This window comes from Fonsecaea nubica (genome assembly GCF_001646965.1).
Source record: "Fonsecaea nubica strain CBS 269.64 chromosome Unknown Scaff10, whole genome shotgun sequence".
NCBI lineage: Eukaryota > Fungi > Ascomycota > Eurotiomycetes > Chaetothyriales > Herpotrichiellaceae > Fonsecaea > Fonsecaea nubica.
Genome location: NW_019173683.1, coordinates 468,295 through 488,012, shown reverse-complemented (window position 1 = coordinate 488,012; position 19,718 = coordinate 468,295). Strand labels below are relative to the sequence as shown.

Sequence of the window (19,718 nt, the reverse complement as noted above, 5' to 3'; positions counted from 1 at the left end):
TCAGCAACATCGAGGATTTTCTCCGCGAAACTAAATCTTCTCGGACCCGGTGCGACGTCTTCTTGCACGCTTCACTGCGTTTCTGTGACTGTATGCTGACGGAGAGACAGAACGAGACCATCGGCCGACACAAGTCCTGCCAACCAGAGTACCTCCGACTCATACCCTGGACTCCTGACCATACCAGGATACACCAAAGATATGGGACAGGATGGGACAGAACATTCAGAAGGAGATAGCTCGACGTATGTCAACAATGATGTGGCCTTGACCGACGAGCTCTCGCTTGCAGGGACGATCCCATCTACCGTCCTGTCAGAAACCGTGGACATGTATTTCGCTTATTGCCACAACCAGCCGTATTCCTTGTTCCACGAGGCCAATTTTCGACAACGGCTCAGCTGTGGGGAGATTCCACCCCATCTTCTGTTCGCCATCATGGCATCGGCGGTACGCTTCTCGCACAATCCGTTCTTTGGGGATCGACACAGCATGGCAGTATTCTATGCAAACCAGTCCTGGAAATCCATCGTGTCAAGCTGCTTTTCAGCCACTCGAATCGAGGATCTACAAACGCTACAATCCTTGACATTGCTCTCCATTTTCGACTTTTCGGGTTTGTAGCCTTTTTTTATCTCCAAAATCGACGTCGTTACTAACTCGGTATAGCAGGGAAGGGCCGACACGCGTTAGCATGGGTCAAAATTGGACTGTCCGTACGTATTGCGCAGTCAATGAGACTCATGATGGAGAGCCGCAACGCCCTGTCCTATGCCGATCAAGAAGAACGCAGAAGAGTCTTTTGGTCTCTATACCTCCTCGACAAGCTTGTCACTTGTGGTCGTGCGCAGCCACCCGCCATTCTGGACGCATCTTGCCAGTTACAGTTGCCATGCAGCGAGGTCGCGTGGAGAGCTGGATTGGAGCAGAAGACTCTGAATTTGCAACAGCTCTTTAGCCGGACAGGTTCAAACCCGGTCGCCTATGACGCAGGACCCTTCACCAATGTCATCGCAATGGCATACACCCTCAGCCGAGCAGCGCAATACATGCTGCAGCAATTTAACATGCAGAACCAGGAACCGCCGTGGGACGCCAACTCGGAGTTTGCCGGCATACAGTCCGATCTTCTATATCTAGAGAGCCGCTTGGAGATGCACAAATCACCAACTGAAGTTATGGCCGGACACACAGTTGATGGAGAAATCGATCAGCAATCTGCCGGACCAGCCATATTTTCGCGCGCCTTGTTTCACCTCTGTTACTGTCTGCTTCACCATCCTCTTCTCCTGCGGCGCCGGCTCGAGTCCTGCCACATCCCTGGCCCGTCCAGCTTTCTTTCTCGGGCGTTCGATACCGCATGGGAACATTCGAAACGGCTCACTCTCCTCTTGCAAGAAGCCCGGTACTCTGGTGCCACGACGCGTGCTTCGTTCTTCGGCTACTGCACAGTCGTGGCAGGCACTATCGTGGCTTTGCATCGACATCACTGGTCCGAGTCCAAGAGACTTGAGTCTGCCGAGCTTTTAAAATGTAACATTGATTTTCTGGATGACCTGGGCCAATTCTACAGGAATGCCTGTTCGATTGTGAGTGGCCCTTGATCGATCTTGCCTGGCATAACTGACCCGACCCAAGGGACAATCTTTGAAATGTTTCACCGCTGATACATCCGCTTTTGCAACCCTGATATCCAACTCAGCACTGCCCGAAGGGCTGACCACTGAGAACTTCGAGTGTCTGTGGGACTTGGTAGACTATAGCACCATGTCCGATACCGCTCCGGTGTTTGAGAGCAGCCCTGCAAACTCCAACATCTGGCACTACAGTGACGCCTGTTGGGACGAACTCTTTGGATCGTTCGACCTGGTGGATTTTACCAATCAGTCGATCCAGTTCGACGTCGGATCCTTAATGGGGGACATCACCGAGTCTTCCCAACTCCCGTACACTTTTTGATGGAGCAGTTCGCCCTGCAAAAGAGGACTGTTTAAGCAAAGCAAAGTAAAGGGACGGCTTAACTTGTCACTTGTGGCACGGTGCAGTTGAATATATGCAGTTCGTGATGCCGAAGCGAGATGAACCTCTGGAAGCACGACTGATCGTTCGATACAGCGCTACAGTCTTGCTCTTACCGTTTTCTCCAGCTCTGTGGCATCTCGTTTGCTCCATTGTTTGACGACGTTCCTCTGGATCTTCCCACTTGGTAGCCTGGGAATGGCGTCCACGATGCTCACGCCACCTTTCAATGCCTTGTGCTTTGCCACCTTCTCCGCCACGAACTCTTGGATCGTCTGTACCAGATCTGCCTTTCTCGAAGCGTGCTGGTGTAGAGTCACATACGCCCTGGGATATTCCTCTCCGTGTAGCACGACTCCCACCACAGCAGCGTCTGTTATCGCATCGTGCTCCAACAGCACAGCCTCCAGCTCTGCAGGGGCGACTTGGAAGCCATTGACCTTGATCAACTCTTTGCTGCGATCGACGATCCACCATTTCCCGTCTGCGCACTTTGCGATGTCGCCTGTCTTTAGCCAGCCGTCCTTGGTCAGAGTCTGTGACGTGGCTTCCTCATTCCTCCAGTATCCGGTAGTCATCTGGGGCCCTCGTATCCAGAGCTCACCGCCGACGTCTCCACTTGTTTCTTCCCCTTGCTCGTCCACCAACATGGCCTGCGTGTTGGGGAGGAGGGAGCCGACACTTCCGGTATCGTCGGGAATTATGCCTGGGACCATTAATCCCGTACACGTAGTCTCGGTCATACCCCAGCTCTGTGCGATGACCGCCCCTTTCAACTGCGTGGCGACCGCGTTCTGCAGCTCGCGGCTCAACGGCGCCGCCGCGCTCATCAGATATTGGACCGAACTGAGATCGAATCGGGTGACCTCGGGTCTTTTGTGCAGCATGGATATCACCGGCGGGACGACCTGCAGGGTCGTGATCTTGTACGTCTGGATGTGTCGCAAGTAGTCGTTGAAGCGGAAGTGGGTCATCAAGAACACGGGCGTGCGCAGCTTGCAGACGATGACGATCGAGAAGAGCTGGGCGTATGCGTGGTTCAGGGGCAGGAACGCGAGCCAGCGTTCGGGGTAGACGGTGACGGGGGATTGATCCGCGTTGTGTGTTTTGGCATATATGACCTGGGTCATTATCATCAGCAGGGCATACCCGGTATTGATTGTTGCTTCGCGGATTGATACGGGACATGGGGTGCCAGAGGCCGAGAACATACCTGACAAGCATTTGCCACCACGTTTGCATGCGAGATGCGCACCCCCTTGGGCGTCCCCGTCGTGCCAGACGAGAAATTCACACAGCTCACAGTCCTCCTGCTCTGCTCGCCACGCAGCGCATCCCACCGCCACTCTCGACTCTCTTCCTCGCTGGCCAGCATGCTCTTCCAATCCCGCACACCGTGCCTCGAGACCTCGCAATCCGCATCCGAGAACTGAAACACCCGACTGAGCGACAACCCGGCCGCTTCTGCCGCCTTGACACCACAGTCCAGCAGGGTCGGGTGAACCAGCATGACCGCCGCGTCACTCATCCGCAGCTGCCGCGACACTTCGTCGACCGTGTACGTCGGATTGGCGCCGCTGAAGAAGCACCCCGCGCCCGCGGCGGCGAGGTAGATCACCGGCACGTAGATGTGGTTCGGGGACAGGACCATCACGGCTCGCTGGCTGGGGATTTCGAGCCGGGAGAGACCGACGGCGAATCGTCGGATCAAGCATAGGGTGTCGGCCACGGTGACTCTGACGGAGGGATTTGAGGCGTTGATCCAGAGAGGGAGGGACTGGTCCTCTTCCGACTGTGTCGGGGGAAAGAGGTACGAGAGCATATTGCATTCTGGGGTGTCGATGTTGGGGAAGGGCGATGACACGGGCATGTTGGCGTTGGCTTTGGCGTTGGCGACGACCTGTCAAACCGCAGCGGTGATAGAGAACAATGGCAGTGAAGAAAGTTTCAGTTTCTTCCAAAGGAATACCTATCTTTGAGCTGCTCCATCATGGATGTTCCACGACCAACCAGTTCCTCGTGCTGCCGTACCGCTCGAATCAAGGCAATGCGGGTTCCTACCTCGGGAAGCATCTCCTCTCCCTCTGCTACAGACGGTCCTTCTCCGACCCGTCCGTAACCTGTCCCAGACATGGATTCCCCACGGCATGCGGTCGTATCTTCCGCAATAACCGTCCATCATTTCGCAGGACTGCGGATCGCGGACCGCTGCCAGAAAGGGGAAATGAAATGAAAGTGGAGCCCTCCCCCCAACCCGACGTGGGTGACGGAGCCTTGCGCGATGAGCTTAGCCGTGAGAGGACTGTTGACCGTGCTTGAGACGAGGCGAGACGTCTACGTTTCCCTGAGACCCAAGATGTTAGTGATAGCAGCCGGTAGCGTTTACATGCTTGACTATCACTAGTTGCCCTGCTTGATACCCCTTGTTTCAATATTTCTGTTCTTCAAAAATCCATACCCCTTTGACTCCCTACCAGAGCCTCGCGTATCATCTCGAATCCTCTGGCTTCAAGCCCGCTGAGCTCTGCAGTCATATCTCGGTGGTAGAAATTCTAGGAAATGGCACAAGGAGGCGCGCAGACGCGAAAGACGTCCAAGGTCATGTCGATCGCGCCTGCCGCAGGGGATCCAGGCTCTGTCTATTACCCACTGCGCCTGGACGAGGTGACGCAGCCTACACCTAAGGGAAAACAGGTATTATTGAAGATGCACGCCGCGGGCATCAACCACCGCGACCACTTCATCCGCCAGAATCTGTACCCGGACATCGCGTTCGGGGTGCCCCTCTTCGCGGACGGGTGCGGCACGGTCGTCGCGCTGGGACCGGACGCCGAGACGGGGTGGCTGCACAAGAGGGTCGTCGTCTGTCCTGCGACCGGCTGGCACGCTGATCCGTGGGGGCCGGAGGACAAATTCAGCATTCTCGGCGGCACGTCACGCAACCAGAACGGCACCCTGCAGGAGTACATGGTCATTGAGCAGGATGCCCTCGAGCTGGCCCCGCCGCATCTGAGCAACGTGGAGTGCGCGGCGCTACCCCTGACGAGTCTGACTGCGTGGAGGGCCGTCATGACGAAATGCGCACAGCACGTCGGCCCGGGCAGGAAGGTCCTGGTCACGGGAATCGGCGGCGGCGTCGCGCTGATGGCTCTAGAGTTTGCGCGCGCAGTGGGCGCTGAGGTGTTTGTTAGCAGTGGAAGTCTCGAGAAGATTGAGGCTGCGAAGCAGAGAGGCGCGGTGGGTGGCGTCAGCTACAAACACGCCGGTTGGGAGAAGGAGTTGTTGAAACTGACGGGGGGAGTGAGACTGGACGCCGTCATTGACGGTGCTGGAGGAGATATTGTCGACAGCGCGGTCAAGATCTTAAAGGTACGTTCATGATTTCTTCCACAAACAACTCCCTACTATCATCGACCGTTGGAAAATCACTGAAAACAAACAAATGAATCCAGCCAGGAGGAGTACTCGTCGTCTATGGCATGACTCTGGGGCCCAAGATATCGTTCCCCATGTCCGCCGTGCTGAGGAATATGGAAATCAGAGGCACCACGGTCGGGTCGAGGAGGGAGTTTGAGGAGATGATGCGGGTTGTCAGGGAGAAGCACCTCAGGCCGGTCATTTCCAAGGTGGTCAAGGGCCTTGAGTTGGAGCGTGTCGAAGAGTTGTTTCACGATGTGAAGACGGGGGCGCACTTTGGCAAACTGGTCGTTTCGTTTGATAACAAGGAGGATCCGAGATCTAGACTCTGAGGAACGAGGGGCTTTTAAAAAAAACATGGTGTACTAGTTAACAGGAAATGGATCATCGACCACAGGGGGAGGGTCTGTATTGTGGGACCTATTGGTCGCGATATCGGCGCCTCGTGGCAGTCGGGACTCGGGACTTGGGCCAGATGTGATTGACGTGAATGTCGGCTGCACATTTGGACTTGATCGATGCAATTGCAATCGCGATTACGTTCCAGTCCCAAATTGATAGTTCCCCAGTAGCCGTCAACATGGCCCAAGTGCTCCAAAAAAGCCATGTGATCATTCTAGAGGGTATACTTGAATCCTGGCTGGCCCATAATCACAATCTCGCCTCGGTCAACTCGCCTGTTTTGGCGTGAAAAATAGACAATGTTCTTCGCGACCAGCAAGAAATATACGATGTTGAAAACGATACTGACCCAGACCCCTGGTCGATAGCCCGGCGAGTCTTGGGATCGGAAAACGTTTCCGGCGATGATGCCTGAAATCGCGCCTCCTATTGTCATCATGATCAGACAGAGTGCCTTTTTGACCTGTCCGACGAGGTTGTTGAGAGCGTAGGCCCACTGTTGGGGTACGTTGCCCACAATACCCATGACGCCGATGAAGACGCCCGCATAGCGAGCATTGGTGTTACTTGACCAGGCGACGCTGTGATTGTAATATTAGAGTGGCCGGTTCGCAAAATCAAGGAAGAATTCAGAGCATAGTTTTTACTCACAGCGTGATGCCAATGATGTAAAGAACACAATTGAGACAGAGTAGAGGACCTCGTTGTCGAAGCATGTCCCCGGCACGGGAACAGATAATCATCCACTATATCGTCCATCAGTGAAGGGTTCACGAAACACTTCGAGGGAGGTGACCGTACCACGCCTCCCACAAGATAAGGTGGGAACGTCATAACTTGTGCCTTTGCGGTTGAGTACCCAAATCCGGCCTTCAAGATGACTGGAAGAAAGTAGGCGAAGGCGTATAATGCAGTGCTCTGGACATAGTTAGATAAGGCAATGGCCACTGAAAGTGTAGATTCTCCCCACATTAAGTATCAAATAAGAGCTGAACTCCCACAATTTCCAGTCTTTGATATATTCGAGGAAGAGTTTAAACGTCAAAGTGTCGTGCACCGCGTCGCCACGGTCATGTTCAATGCGAGCAAGGACAATGGCAGCCTCTTCAGGAGTCAAAAAGGCCGGGAGTCCGAGAGAATTCTTTTGAGCAGCTGTCCAAGGGGGCCGCTGTTAGCGTCGAGGCATCTGGTTGGTGATGGGGAGACTTACACCGTTCTGGAAAGTCCACAATCAAGAAGAAAGAACCAATGGCCACGGCGCAAGTGGCTACACCTTCGATGATAAAGATCCAGCTGTATCACGGTGTGAGCGTGTGGAAAACTGCAACGAAGAGCCAACGTACGACCATCCCCGAATCCCAGAGGTGCCTTCCATCTTCTCCAAGCCATACGCCAGCAGTCCCGACAGTCCACTGGACATGATGCCAATCACATAGAAGGCGGCAATCCGAACACCAGTCTCATATCTGGTGTACCAGCATGACAACAGGTATAGCACTCCGGGAATGAGGCCCCCCTCCATGATACCAAGGAGAATTCTGCAGAGAGCCAATTCACCCCAGGTCTTCACAAAGCCTTGTCCGATCGTGATTGCGCCCCATGCGAGCGTTATGGAGCCAATCCACAGGGCAGGACCAAGCTTTCGTGTCAGGTAGGCTGCGGGCAAATCGGCGAGGATGTAGCCAACGAAAAATATCATGGTCAAGACGGAATAGCGGTTGCTGACTTGGGTTTGGAGGTCCTCACTCATTCCAGCAATATTCGCCTAGGAGCAGATTATGTATATATCAGCCCCCCTTGTTTCCTCAAGGAATATTTTTGAAGGAACGAGATGACACGACAAGTCCTTTTGCCTTTCGGCTCGTGAATCCTTTCAGAGGTTGGTAAGAAACACTTACATTGCCGAGATTGCTTCGATCGATGAAAGCCCAGATGTATACCAAGGCAAGGATGGAGACCAGCCTGAAATCAACTTTCCTCATGATTCTCCTCACGCGCTTCTTGTCCTCGTCCGCATGACTTTCCAAAACCTCTCGCAGTGGAATATCCGGAGCTAATTCGTGGAATGTTTTTGCGTCTTCCACGGCCTTTGCTTCCGCGGCAATAGCCTGCCACTTGTTCTCCGAGTGCTCATGCTGCTCGGTAGATGGTGCCTCGACGTCATTTGACTTGGTCATCGTCGGTAGTCGTTACTGAACACAAGTCCAGAGGTCCGGGGGGCTCTTTGAAGGATGAATTGGTCAAACGAGGGAAATGCGCTCTGGAATACACCGTGCAGCAGGATCTCCGAGCGAAAATTGATGCGCGATTGGACTGAAGCTGCAGTTGCGCGGTAAGCGATCTTCTATGTGCATTTATAAAAGGTAGCATATTGCTACGAACCTTGTGGCCCCGCCCGGGGCTCCGAGCGGGGGCGGGGGCGGGGAGGTGTCCGGGTACGAAGATGCCCGCAAAATGGGATCGACCTTGCTGCTCTTGGCGCCAAGGCTGGCACCTTGTACCTTGTACTTTTGCAACAACCAGGCGATATCATTCCACTGTATTCCCTGCCGCTCCGGGCAATTAATCACTCGCATATTTGAGAGTATGTGCCTACTGTACGTGCGTGTTCGACCACGGGCCTCACTGCTACCATTCTCCCGAGGCCAGCGTATAGCCTAATGATTGCTTGTTAACTCCTGGGACAACAATCGCTGCGCGGACTTCCGAACTACGAAGCGTGGTTTGTCTACAGGAGCACAAATTCCGTCAGACCGAGAATTTGGCTCAACTATTGAAAAGCGGACAACGACGATGCCCAGGAATCAGATGACGGTCCATTGTCCCTATACAGCAAGAGATACACTCTGCCAAGATGCCAAGGACAGCACTTTTCCGAGGACGGGGCAAGGCTACCTTCGGAGTCCCCCATCAAGCCCACGGTCCTTCAAGCTTCTAGCCGTTGTGTCGTCCCCGACTTTTAATCATGATAAGCGAGGCCGTTTACGTTTACCCCGGACTGTACATACGGAGCAGCTCCCCGTTGATTACTCCAACCCGTTGCAGAGCAGGGAACAATCGAGGCTGATATGTTGGACTGGACAATGGGTATTCTTTTCTCCGATATCGCTCAAGTTTTTTTTTTCTTTCGATTGAGGGCACAGAGATCCCGTTCCTGTCACGGTTGTTCGGATCATTTGTGGGGTTGATTGTCTTTCTTTGTCCTCCCCATTCTTGTTCAGTAACACGGATGGGCACTTTCTCAGCGGCTCCGTTTCAATGTCTCATGTGAAACGGAGCATTGATAGGCCGAGTCAAGACCTCGGGTCGAGCTCAAGAGAATATAGCAGGACATGTTACCAAGGCTGATGAGCGTGGATGTGAGGTTCGGCTACTAAGCGACTTAAGGCGTCCACTGGCTTCCTGCTGTCAAAGACTCTCTACCGAGGAGACTGAAATTCCTTGCCTGACCAAAAGCCCGAAGTGAAGGTTGGGGAACGTGGAGTGAGCGGATCATGGCGAATGCAGACGGTCGAATTTTCTTCTTCAAGCACTGATTGTTTCTGCCTGCAGCCCTGTTGTGTGGCGTTCAAAGTCGGCCAACTCTTCTCCCAAGATGAGATGATATACCTAGGAGGACCTTGACCACACGGAGGACGACCACGTTAATGGGTCTGTGCCAGAGAGATGGTGCCATCACCCCGAGATTGACCCCAATGACCCAGTGGCATGGAACCGGGGCCGAGAGCAAAAATATTCTTGATCCTACAGAGTTTAACCAGTTATAAATCAACGCTCCCGATCTGTAAGTCGTGGTCAATTTTCCATCTCGAGATTTCTCGTCACCTACTTTACAATGCACATATCTATCTATCTATGATTTGGATACTGGTTGTTTCCTCACCCATTCTCGCGGCTCTACCTCTGTCTGTCTGTCTGCCTGTCTGGAGCAATTGTACACAGTTCTCGATTCGCACGTGTCTTGTAACGTTGTCCCCAAACTATGACCAAGCCCAGGCCAGGCTCAGGCTAAACCCGTGACACAGACTTGAATGCAGGCCGGACCGCTCTCCGCTCCTTGCTATTCGCTATCCGCCATCCGTCGTCCGCCATCCGCAACAACTGCATACACCGCCGCGACCACGGAGAAACCTACCCCAAATGGTGGAACCCCCCTGCATTGATCTTGGGATAACCCCAACCCCAAAATCTCAGTACCAGATAGCTAGCGAGGTTTCATTTCTGGTATCTACATTTGTGACCCCTGCTAAGCGGAGCTAAGCTCTGTAGGTAGCCTTGGTAGTGAAGATCGGAGTGATTCGCTGCACGCCGCCGAGAACCGAGGCTTAGACAGTCAACTCTGGGGTCAAACCTAGACTCAAGCTCAAGGGTATCGTGTTGGTGGTGGTTTTGGTGATTTGATATTTCACGAGTCCGGGGTTTGTCTTGTCACTCGCAACTTCGCATGCAGAGTTCGAAGTAGGCAGGGTGTCTGTCGAAATTGTTGTCAACACGAACCCTTGCTTGAGTTAAAGCGACCATCTTGTCAAAGAAGAGACAGAAGAAAGAAACCAGGGATCAAATCGACAGACAACATCCTAAACCATGACGACCAAGTCGGCATTTACAGGTCAATCGAGGCCTCATCCAGCAAGCGACGGCTACATTGTCAGTTTCCCAGCTCAGCATGTCATGTTGGTGACGATCAACCGCCCGGCCCAGATGAACTCAATCACCTACCAGCTTCACTGGGACATGGACTCACTCATAAACTGGTTTGAAGATGAGCCGGAACTGCGCGTGGCGATCGTCACGGGGGCAGGGAAGAAGTCGTTCTGTGCGGGCTCGGATCTTATCGAGATGTTGAAGGTGGACGATGCAGCGGGATCGAAATCTGCGCACGAAGAACACGAAGGCCATAAGCATCCGCTGTCTGGGTTCGCGGGCATCAGTCGGCGCTCTGGTCGAAAACCTATCATTGCGGCGGTCAATGGGTACGCGTTGGGAGGCGGCTGGGAAATTGCTCTCAATTGGTATGTCTGATTTACTTTCTGGTTTACCCGCAGGAACTGCTTGCCTCTGCTCCATCGCTCGAGTATCCAGAGATGGATCGATCAGGCAGAGCTGCGCTTCTTTGCATTGCTAACATAACCCATCAGCGACGTGGTGGTGGCTTCCCCGACAGCCACCTTCGGCCTGCCAGAACCCAAGGTAGGGCAATACGCCTACAGCGGCGGTCTGCCCCGACTTGTACGCAGCGCCGGGCTGCATATAGCCAGCTACATCGCCCTCAGCGGACGGTCGATCACCGCACAGGAAGCCCTAGGATATGGATTGGTGAATAGGGTCTCCCAGAGTGGCGACTCCCTCATCGCCGAGGCCGTGGAGGTGGCCGGGGAGATTGCTGCGCTCTCGCCGGACGCCATTATCGTGACTAGGGCGGCGTTGAGGGAGGCGTGGAAGACTGCTGATGTTGAGGTGGCGTTCCAGGACATTCACAGGACACTTTATCCTAAGCTCAAGCAAGGAGAGAATTTCAGGGAAGGACTCGCGGCTTTCAGAGATAAGAGGGCACCTTCCTGGAAGCCGTCAAAGTTGTAGTCTTATGTTGAGTTGGGTCTATCGATGTGGCTTCCACTGCATTTTCTTCAAGTCGCTGGTGGAAGATGGACCAGACCATGAATCGAGCAGTCGTCCCATTGTGCTCACTTCAGCCTTTCCCTCAATTCAGCTTAGTCCATCGACTCCAGTGTCATGCCATATCCCATACGCATTACTTGAACCCTGTACAGAACACCAAACCGCAAAGCCCAGACCTTCATATCTCGCCACTACTTGTATTGTACCGTCCAACTACGAAGATTCTTTACATCAGTCCTATATCCTGGCGCTGGCGATGGCGATTATTGATCCGTCCCAAGCACCAGAAACCCCAATGCGGACCATCGCTATTGACTGCAACAGTGAATGGAAGAATGAGAACCATTCTTTTACGGTCCGCTATGCGGTCCGCGGTCAGAAACAATAAGCCCGTTCTCGACTTCAAAATACATCGCCCCTCTTCGTAGGACGCTGGCCAAATCATAGCTAGACACCGTATATCCACGCGGTTCGCGGTCCGCATTTGCCGCAGCCTTGCCCAATCACAACGGATCCGCTCACCTCTTCAAGGTCAATTCCTCCAGCAGATTCTCCCCCAAAGACACCCTCCCCTACACTGAAGTAGTGTTGCGGATAAACCGCATTTCGTGGAGGGACGCGGGGATCTTCTCAACGTCTAGTTAAGGCTGGGGCCCCGGAGCAATTACAGTGGTACTATCTCCAGAAACCGACTTGACCAGGAGACTTGATATATCGCTTCCCCAGAACGAAAAACCTGATCTTCTATTCTTCCCCCCCCCCAAAGGTCCCCTACTACAGCCCTCCAAGATGCAGGAAGCTCACAAAATGGTCAGCCTTGACGTGGGCACCACCTCATTCGCCGAGAAAGAACAAGAAGTCCATATCGAGCGATACGACAATGTTGCCGATATGCCAGATCCTGATGAAGGCAAAAGCGACGCCGAGAGGGCCGAAATCGTATGTCCATCTTATTTGTCACAACAGGACCGAATCCTCATGTTTGAATCTCGCAGGACCGAGCACTTATCCGCAAAGTCGATTTTTGGCTCATCCCATGGCTTGGATTGCTCTACCTACTCTCCTTTTTGGATCGATCCAACGTCGGCAATGCTCGCTTGGCGGGTTTGGAAAAAGACCTCAACATGGACGGAGGAGACTACAATACCGCACTCACTGTCTTCTTTGTAAGCACTCTCCTTGATAGCTCTTCCCTCAGGATGCTGTGGAAAGATGCGCTGATACAGTCCACCCCTAGGTCACGTATGCTCTCGCTGAGCCCGCCACCAATGTCCTTTTGCGGCGACTGACACCTCGTGTCTTCTTCACTGGCATCATCGTGTCCTGGGGCCTGGTCATGACGTGTATGGGCCTCGTGCACAACTATTCAGGCCTGCTGGCCTGTCGAATCTTCCTTGGGCTGGCCGAGGCGGGCTTGTTTCCCGGTGTCAACTACTATCTCTCTTGCTGGTATAAACGGAGCGAACTCGGCTTGCGTGCCGCCATCTTCTTCTCCGCTGCTGCTCTGGCGGGCTCTTTCGGAGGTCTGCTGGCAGCGGCCATCGCCCAAATGGACGGCATCGGCGGCAAGCCCGGCTGGGCGTGGATATTCATCCTGGAAGGTCTGATTACGATGGTTGTCGGCGGCTTCTGCTGGGTCATGGTGTTCGACTGGCCAGAGACAGCCCGGTTCCTGACGCCGGATGACCAGATCCGGATGCGTCGACGCCTCGCGGCGGATCGACAGGCCAGCAACGAGGAGCAATACGACAAGCGACATTTCTACGCCGCACTCCGAGATTGGAAGACCTGGTCATACGCTGTCATCTACACCGGCTGCGACTGTGCTCTTTATGCGTTTTCGCTCTTCCTCCCGACCATTCTCCGCGGTTTGGGCTACCAGGGAACCCATGCACAGCTGCTTTCCGTCCCTCCTTACGCAGGGGCCGCCATCGCCACAATTACCGTGGGCTATATCGCCGACCGCACCCAGCAGAGGGGTTATTGTAGCATAGTCGCGTCGTCCATCGGCATTGCCGGCTTCGTCATGCTCCTATCTAGCGACAATCCACATATTCAATACGCCGGGACCTTCTTGGCGGCCATCGGGATCTACCCGAACATCCCCAACTCACTCTCCTGGGCGAGCAACAATACCGAGGGCGTCTACAAGCGGGGCATCGTCATTGGCATTGCCGTCGGTGTGGGCAACATCAGCGGCGTGGTCAGTTCCAACATCTATCTCACGCGGCAGGCGCCTCGCTTCTGGACCGGCCACGGTGTTGTGCTTGGATCCCTGGTAGTCTGTCTGTTTGGAGGAACCGCCTTCACCCGCGTCATGCTGAGGATCGAAAATGCCAAGCGTCTCAGTGGCAAGCGCGACCGTATGCACGATGGATTGACCGCCGAGCAGATCTGGCTCATGGGAGATAAACGGCCGGACTTTATCTATACGCTTTGAAAATGAACTGAAGGCGAGAGATGATTCGGCTCCGAGGGGTCTGGGTGTGGAGAACCTGGAGGAACGGAACTAGGGGAATATAAATTCGAGGACTTGGTTGGTGTCGCTAGCTCTGCAATTGATGTGGTTGTTCTTCAGATCGACAAGTCGTCGCAACACAGGAGATAGACGGCCCGAATGGCTCTGTTGGTAACACGTCGATCTTGCATTAGAGATGACGGAAAAAAGGTATGGTCTTATTGGGAAAATGGTCAAGCACAACGAAAAGGAAAGAAGCAAAAAGAAATCGCGAGGAATCGATCGGAGTATTTCCCGGTGATGCTCGCTGAGTACATACAAGGGCGCAAGACAAGTATTATCATACCTCTCGGTCATCACATCCACTTGACCAGGACGGGACGAACTGTGCCAAAAGGAAATACAGTGCGAAAGGTATCATTTTCAAGGAACGCCGTCCGACAAATCAACCGTGACTCCGACCGCTTTTTCTCACGCATACTCCTCGATTCAAATTCTCCATAATGTAGACTGTGCGGTGCATCTATCTCTGTAACAATGGCCTGAGGAGGACTTCGGGCTTAACGTGAGCTATATATTGAATATGAATGTCTTTGACAGAGCGAGGGCTACCACTCACTCAGTCAGTCAGTGCCTTGTCAACGCCTCAATTGAAAAGCGACACGGTATAAGATATGGCTGGATGAAGGCGACGTCTTCTTCTGCCGGTATAGTACAGAGATAAATGATGGATCTCTCAATGAAAAGAGAGTGGTGTCAAGGCTGGTCGTATGTTGCTGGGGGAAAAGACTGGGCGAGATCCACTCTTCGTAGCCATTTCTGGTTAGGTCGAGGTACAGAAGAATGAACTCCGACCGACAACTCGGTAATGGGTGCCTGAATCAGGAATCGTAGTGTGGCGGCTCTCATCTTTTCGAAAAACTCTGAGATGTGAGAGGCATCGCAACGTCTGCGTGTCCACCATGCCCAAAGGCTTGATCGGCCGGCCGTATCGATTCATACTCCGTGTCCCTCCTCACGTTTCTGGTCAGCCACGCACCGCAAAGTAAGCAGGCGACAGCCAAGAACTGGACACCGACGATGAAGATCAGCTTGACGACGAACTTGCCAGTGACTGGGCTGAGGTCCGGGTTCGTATCGAACGTGTAGATGACCGAGTATACCGCCCTGACCCCGACGAACAAGCCGCCGACAAACGTGAAACCGGCCAAAGCGAGGAGGTTCACCGGTCTGACCACCTTCGTTCGACGCACGGCCATCCAGACGTACAGCGCGTATATGACTTCCGCGATGGCGGCAAGGAGCATCAGGACAACTCCCAACTTGCGCAGGGCTGTCCAAGTCCCGGAATCGTGGTTGCTGTCCTTGCTGGCTGACTTTTCTGCCGCATAGACGATTAACCCCATACCGCCGGCTGACAGGGCGTGGAAGCCTCCTTGGAGGCTCCGTAGTTGGCGGAGGACGTTCTGTGCCTCGCCATGTGGCAGGGTCGCTTTGATTTGATAGTGGTGGGCTTCGTGAGCAAAGGCCCCCAAGATCAAGAGGAGGGGAGACAAGCCAGCCGAGTTGATGGCTTGAGTGGTGATGATGGTGTTTTCATTCGTCGAGTTTCGGTTGGAGATCCCCAGCGCATCGGCAACAATGCGGAGGATGGAGAAGAGGCAAAGATATATGAAGCCCAGAGAGTGTTTGGCGCCATGGCGTATTCCGAGGAATATGATCAGGGGCATGAGCAAGATATAGACGCCTATCTCGGTGGCGTCGAGAGCGACTGTGTCGGAGACTCGTGCCATGATGGACAGCTTCTGTCAAGGAGGGTTCTGTCGTTAGACTTGATTTATTCAGGAGAATTGTTTGGTACGGCAGAGTGTGTTCCAAGAGAGAAGGGATTGTCAAACTTATATAAGTCTTTGCGAATGCTCGACGAGTGCGCCCCAAAGCTGCATTCGGAGAACCCGCCCCCAAACACCGACACGCAAATGTCACACCAAGAGACAGAAGGACACAAAGGCTCTGCGCTCAACGATCGACCACCCGGATCGACAAGGTCCTGGAGGAAACGGCCCATTTCTGTGTCGCGATATGCCGAGACATATCGGTCAATTCTCCTTTTCGAGCCAAGCAGCGTTGGTGAGGAACACGCGGCTCAGAAGGCTCAGAATGCCGTTGAAGGAGAGACATGGTGTTGGGCGGCGCTATACCCTACTTCAGAAGAGACTCAGCGATATCCTGACGATTGCACTCGCTCTTTTGAAACTCGAAAGTTCAATTAAAAGGGGCTGTTGTCTTCGTGAACTAAACCTCGCTGGGTTAACGGTGTTTAGGACGATGATCTTGATGTATTTCGGGCCAAAATGATCCGCAGAGCTGATGGTTGTAGTACTTTCAGCTTCGACCCTTTGATCTCGTCTGGTCATGGCTGTGGAAGTAGCATAGAGATGAAGAGGCTGAAGATTTACTAGGGGGGTGGCCTGAAAGATCTGCTCGAGAAATACTTGGTGGAGTATTGCACACTATTCCCGATACGGTTAGTGTGGCGATTTATATTTCAGCCTTGCCAAGTTCAAGAAACGCCGCCTCGTAACAATACAGACTTTGGTACCTTTGTTTCAATGACTCGGAGACGCTGTGCTGTTGTCGCCGGTGGCTATGTCATCGCATTGGCGCTGGCGGTGTGGAGACCCATGCCAATGAAATCCCCATTGCTGCTTGTTCCCCAGATTGAGTCCGCACGTTTTCCCCTTTCCATGCCGTGCGCCGGTAACATCCTTTACACACCTTCACAGATCTGCTCAGCTAACCCAACAATGCCTGATGTCTAAAATTAAAGGTAGCAGTGATTTTCCCAAGGCCACTTCGAAACGACAGGGAATTGGCAGCTGTTGCTTCAAGCTACGTCACAAGCCCAGCATTGCTCGGTAATTTTCTTGGGACTTTTGCTCGACGGCAATGAGGATGCAATCTCACGAAACAGTATATAAAGGTCGTCTAGGTCACTCATAAGTCTGGTGTCTGTACATTGATCAGAGACAAAAAGCACCTACGACACTCATTGGAGCTTTTCATCATGTTTGTTTCCTTCGCTCTCCTTGCATTGACAGCGGCACAGACTGCCTTTGGGCAGACCGGCGTCAACTGCACTCATCCAACTGCATTCTACGATCAGAAGATCGACCACAATGCCACCAAGAGCGGGACTTTTAGACAACAATATCAACTTATTATGGACTACTACAAACCAGGAGGCCCTATCCTGTTCCTGCAGGGAGCCGAGACCGCCAATCTCTCGTGCTTGGTAGGTGTCTGTCGATGTTGCCTGGCCTGTGTCTGACTATGCACAGGAAGAGATGGTCTTTGAAGACTGGGCGCCAACCTTGGGTGCTGCCGTGGTGCAACTCGAACACCGTTTCTTCGGCGTCAGCAATCCAAGCACCGCCGCCAACGTTACCCAGCGCTTTGCCACACTCACCTTGGAGAACGTTCTTGGAGACTCTGTTGCTTTTGTCCAATATTTGAAGAAAAACAATACCAAACTGAGAGATGCCAAGGTCATTGCACATGGCGGTACGTAGATCATTCGGAACAAAGGCAGGAGACGGGGAATTGATTCACGTTGCAGGCTCCTATGGGGGTTGGCTCTCTGCCATGCTCCGACTCAACCACCCAGAGACTTTCTATGGCTCAATTGCCTGGGCTGGACCAACCGAGAGCCTTGGGCCGAATTCATCAAATCCTGCGCGTGGGAATTGGTACACCTTTGTATGCATACCTGATCTCTGGCATGACAAGACTCTTAACGCGAGCTGCAGCTATCGAACATCTACTCGAGCTATTCCGCGGAAGTTGCTGCGAAGATAAAAGCTGCGCTGGCAACCTATCATGGCTACATCAAGACCGGTTCGTACGGTGGACACCCCAACCACGAAGAAGATACTGATTACCCTTTCAGGGACAAACTATGAGGACCTCGCCCACGGGCTCAACCTCTGCGAGGTCCCGAAGAACACCAGCGATCTGGACCTGATCTACCAGTCACAGATCCTCAACGCGTACACGGCCAACGCGCAGTTCAGCTACGGGGTCCTACCGGGTCTCCCGGGCCTCATAGCCAACCCTCTCAACAAAGTCCTCAATCTGACGCTCGAGGCCCACGGTGTCCTCGAAGTTATCAATGCCAGTCTCTCGGTCCTTTTCAACGGCGCCTGCGTCGACTGGGCGGGACAAAACGCATTCAGCCTGGCCGGCGCCGAGCAACTCCCCTTCCAATACCTTGAATGCCGCTACTTTCCCATTGCGGCGGACCTTATCCCCTCCGGCACAATCTTCCCCGCCGGCTCTCTCGGGTATAGCAGCGACCGCGGCAAATTCTGCTCCGAGACCTTCAACATGACCATCCCTACCCACCAGGAACTGTCGACGAAATATCACTTTACAACCAAGGACTTGCTCGCGGCGACACACCTGCTGTTCACCTTCGGCACCATCATCCCGTCTCCGGATGGGCCCCGTGGCAGCTATACGGACGAATGACGGCCGACCGCAACGCGTCGAGTCTGATGGTCATCCCGGAGGGAGGGCACACGGAGGATTCGTTCAACCCAGCGTTCTTGACCAAGCCGGGAGTTCTGCAGGCGCAGAAGTTCCAACTGGAATATATCAAGGAGTGGCTTGGAGTCACTACTTACTAGACGATTCCATTCATCTTCACCTTGTTGTTGAGAGGACCTTGACAACAAGTAAATGTTACTGTTGGAGGTAGAGCTGGGATGGGTTTCCTATTCGTTGTTGATAAAGTTCTTGTTGAATGTTACCACATAGCTCATTGAGCTGCATTTCTTATTTGCTAATTGAAAAAGAACCATGTCTTTATACCTTTGGTGGAAATCAAATCTCTTGTGGAACGGACGATTCGCGGTGTGGCTGACGACGATGAAGCGACTGTCCATTCATTTTCGCCGTTGTGCAATTTGCATGAGACGTGCTGCTGCTGAGAAGTCACACTTGACCTTCTTGCCGCTACCGCTAGCCGCTTACAAGCCACCAGGATCGCCTTCCTAGTCTGGTATAACGGGCCGTTAAAGCTTGATAGAGGGAAGCTTTCCCTTGTCTGAACGCCACGCGACTTTGCTAGCGCTAGGAACTCATGGATGTTAACCACAAAAAGAAATTGGAAGAGCGCCTCTTCAAGAACTCCCTCCTCAACGCTTTCCGGATCGGTACTCTCTGGGGCCCACGGGGTGTTAGACCTGACCTGTCTGCCTGTTCATCAAGCGAAGCGAGTCCTTCAGCCATACCCACCCCTATTTCCCCACCTGTCGAAGCTTTTCTCTATCACTATTTCCTTGCCTCTTCTACTCAACCATGTGAATACTCCTTCTACTCTACATTGCTGCTTGTTCTGCTCAGGACTGTCCATTCATTTGTGGTGACGCCTGTCGCCGTCCATTCTTTTGTTAATTTCTACCTCAGTTGCGGGATGAGGACCACGTTATGGACACTCGCTACCGCCGCTGCTGTCACTGTCTGCCTGGGCCAGAAACAAGACAAGTGGGACAGCTCAGACGTTGTAGTCACCACTATTATTACAAACACTCATATCGTGTGCCCTTGCAGTTCTGAACATTTGGTCGCATCTCCAGTCTCGTCCTCAGCTCGGTATTCCTGGACACACGATGGCCATACAAAGCATACTTCTCTCGGTGACACGTCGACGGCACGAGATTCAGACCTCCCTCACTGGCAAAGCTGGGACATGACAGAAGTACAGAGCAATACTGCATCTTCGAAGAGTTCCCAGAAAAGC

General features: G+C 53.3%; 8 protein-coding genes across 8 annotated transcripts; 5 read left to right on the top strand and 3 right to left on the bottom strand.

Annotated features, from left to right (window-relative positions):
- Window positions 1–201: 201 nt before the first annotated feature.
- On the top strand, window positions 202–1,959 carry AYO20_02459 (hypothetical protein; the record flags this gene model as incomplete). Its single annotated transcript, XM_022640763.1, has 3 exons — window positions 202–616; window positions 673–1,589; window positions 1,639–1,959. 3 exons carry the CDS (start codon window positions 202–204, stop codon window positions 1,957–1,959), a joined length of 1,653 nt encoding a protein of 550 aa, XP_022503412.1.
- Window positions 1,960–2,117: 158 nt separating this feature from the next.
- Window positions 2,118–3,889, bottom strand: AYO20_02458 (hypothetical protein; the record flags this gene model as incomplete). The annotated part of the gene is made up of 2 exons (XM_022640762.1): window positions 2,118–3,140; window positions 3,233–3,889. The coding sequence occupies 2 exons, from the start codon at window positions 3,887–3,889 to the stop codon at window positions 2,118–2,120; spliced, it is 1,680 nt and encodes a 559-aa protein (XP_022503411.1).
- Window positions 3,890–4,578: 689 nt separating this feature from the next.
- Window positions 4,579–5,768, top strand: AYO20_02457 (hypothetical protein; the record flags this gene model as incomplete). Its single annotated transcript, XM_022640761.1, has 2 exons — window positions 4,579–5,388; window positions 5,472–5,768. 2 exons carry the CDS (start codon window positions 4,579–4,581, stop codon window positions 5,766–5,768), a joined length of 1,107 nt encoding a protein of 368 aa, XP_022503410.1.
- A 284-nt stretch (window positions 5,769–6,052) lies between these two features.
- Window positions 6,053–8,015, bottom strand: AYO20_02456 (hypothetical protein; the record flags this gene model as incomplete). Its single annotated transcript, XM_022640760.1, has 7 exons — window positions 6,053–6,419; window positions 6,490–6,584; window positions 6,640–6,756; window positions 6,809–6,990; window positions 7,049–7,131; window positions 7,182–7,603; window positions 7,737–8,015. The coding sequence occupies 7 exons, from the start codon at window positions 8,013–8,015 to the stop codon at window positions 6,053–6,055; spliced, it is 1,545 nt and encodes a 514-aa protein (XP_022503409.1).
- Window positions 8,016–10,422: 2,407 nt separating this feature from the next.
- AYO20_02455 (hypothetical protein) lies at window positions 10,423–11,418 on the top strand (the record flags this gene model as incomplete). Its single annotated transcript, XM_022640759.1, has 2 exons — window positions 10,423–10,850; window positions 10,977–11,418. The coding sequence occupies 2 exons, from the start codon at window positions 10,423–10,425 to the stop codon at window positions 11,416–11,418; spliced, it is 870 nt and encodes a 289-aa protein (XP_022503408.1).
- Window positions 11,419–12,246: 828 nt separating this feature from the next.
- Window positions 12,247–13,897, top strand: AYO20_02454 (hypothetical protein; the record flags this gene model as incomplete). The annotated part of the gene is made up of 3 exons (XM_022640758.1): window positions 12,247–12,396; window positions 12,453–12,623; window positions 12,695–13,897. The coding sequence occupies 3 exons, from the start codon at window positions 12,247–12,249 to the stop codon at window positions 13,895–13,897; spliced, it is 1,524 nt and encodes a 507-aa protein (XP_022503407.1).
- A 923-nt stretch (window positions 13,898–14,820) lies between these two features.
- Window positions 14,821–15,708, bottom strand: AYO20_02453 (hypothetical protein; the record flags this gene model as incomplete). Its single annotated transcript, XM_022640757.1, has 1 exon — window positions 14,821–15,708. One exon carries the CDS (start codon window positions 15,706–15,708, stop codon window positions 14,821–14,823), a length of 888 nt encoding a protein of 295 aa, XP_022503406.1.
- Window positions 15,709–16,982: 1,274 nt separating this feature from the next.
- AYO20_02452 (hypothetical protein) lies at window positions 16,983–18,445 on the top strand (the record flags this gene model as incomplete). Its single annotated transcript, XM_022640756.1, has 5 exons — window positions 16,983–17,210; window positions 17,257–17,479; window positions 17,535–17,674; window positions 17,725–17,812; window positions 17,865–18,445. 5 exons carry the CDS (start codon window positions 16,983–16,985, stop codon window positions 18,443–18,445), a joined length of 1,260 nt encoding a protein of 419 aa, XP_022503405.1.
- Window positions 18,446–19,718: the final 1,273 nt, after the last annotated feature.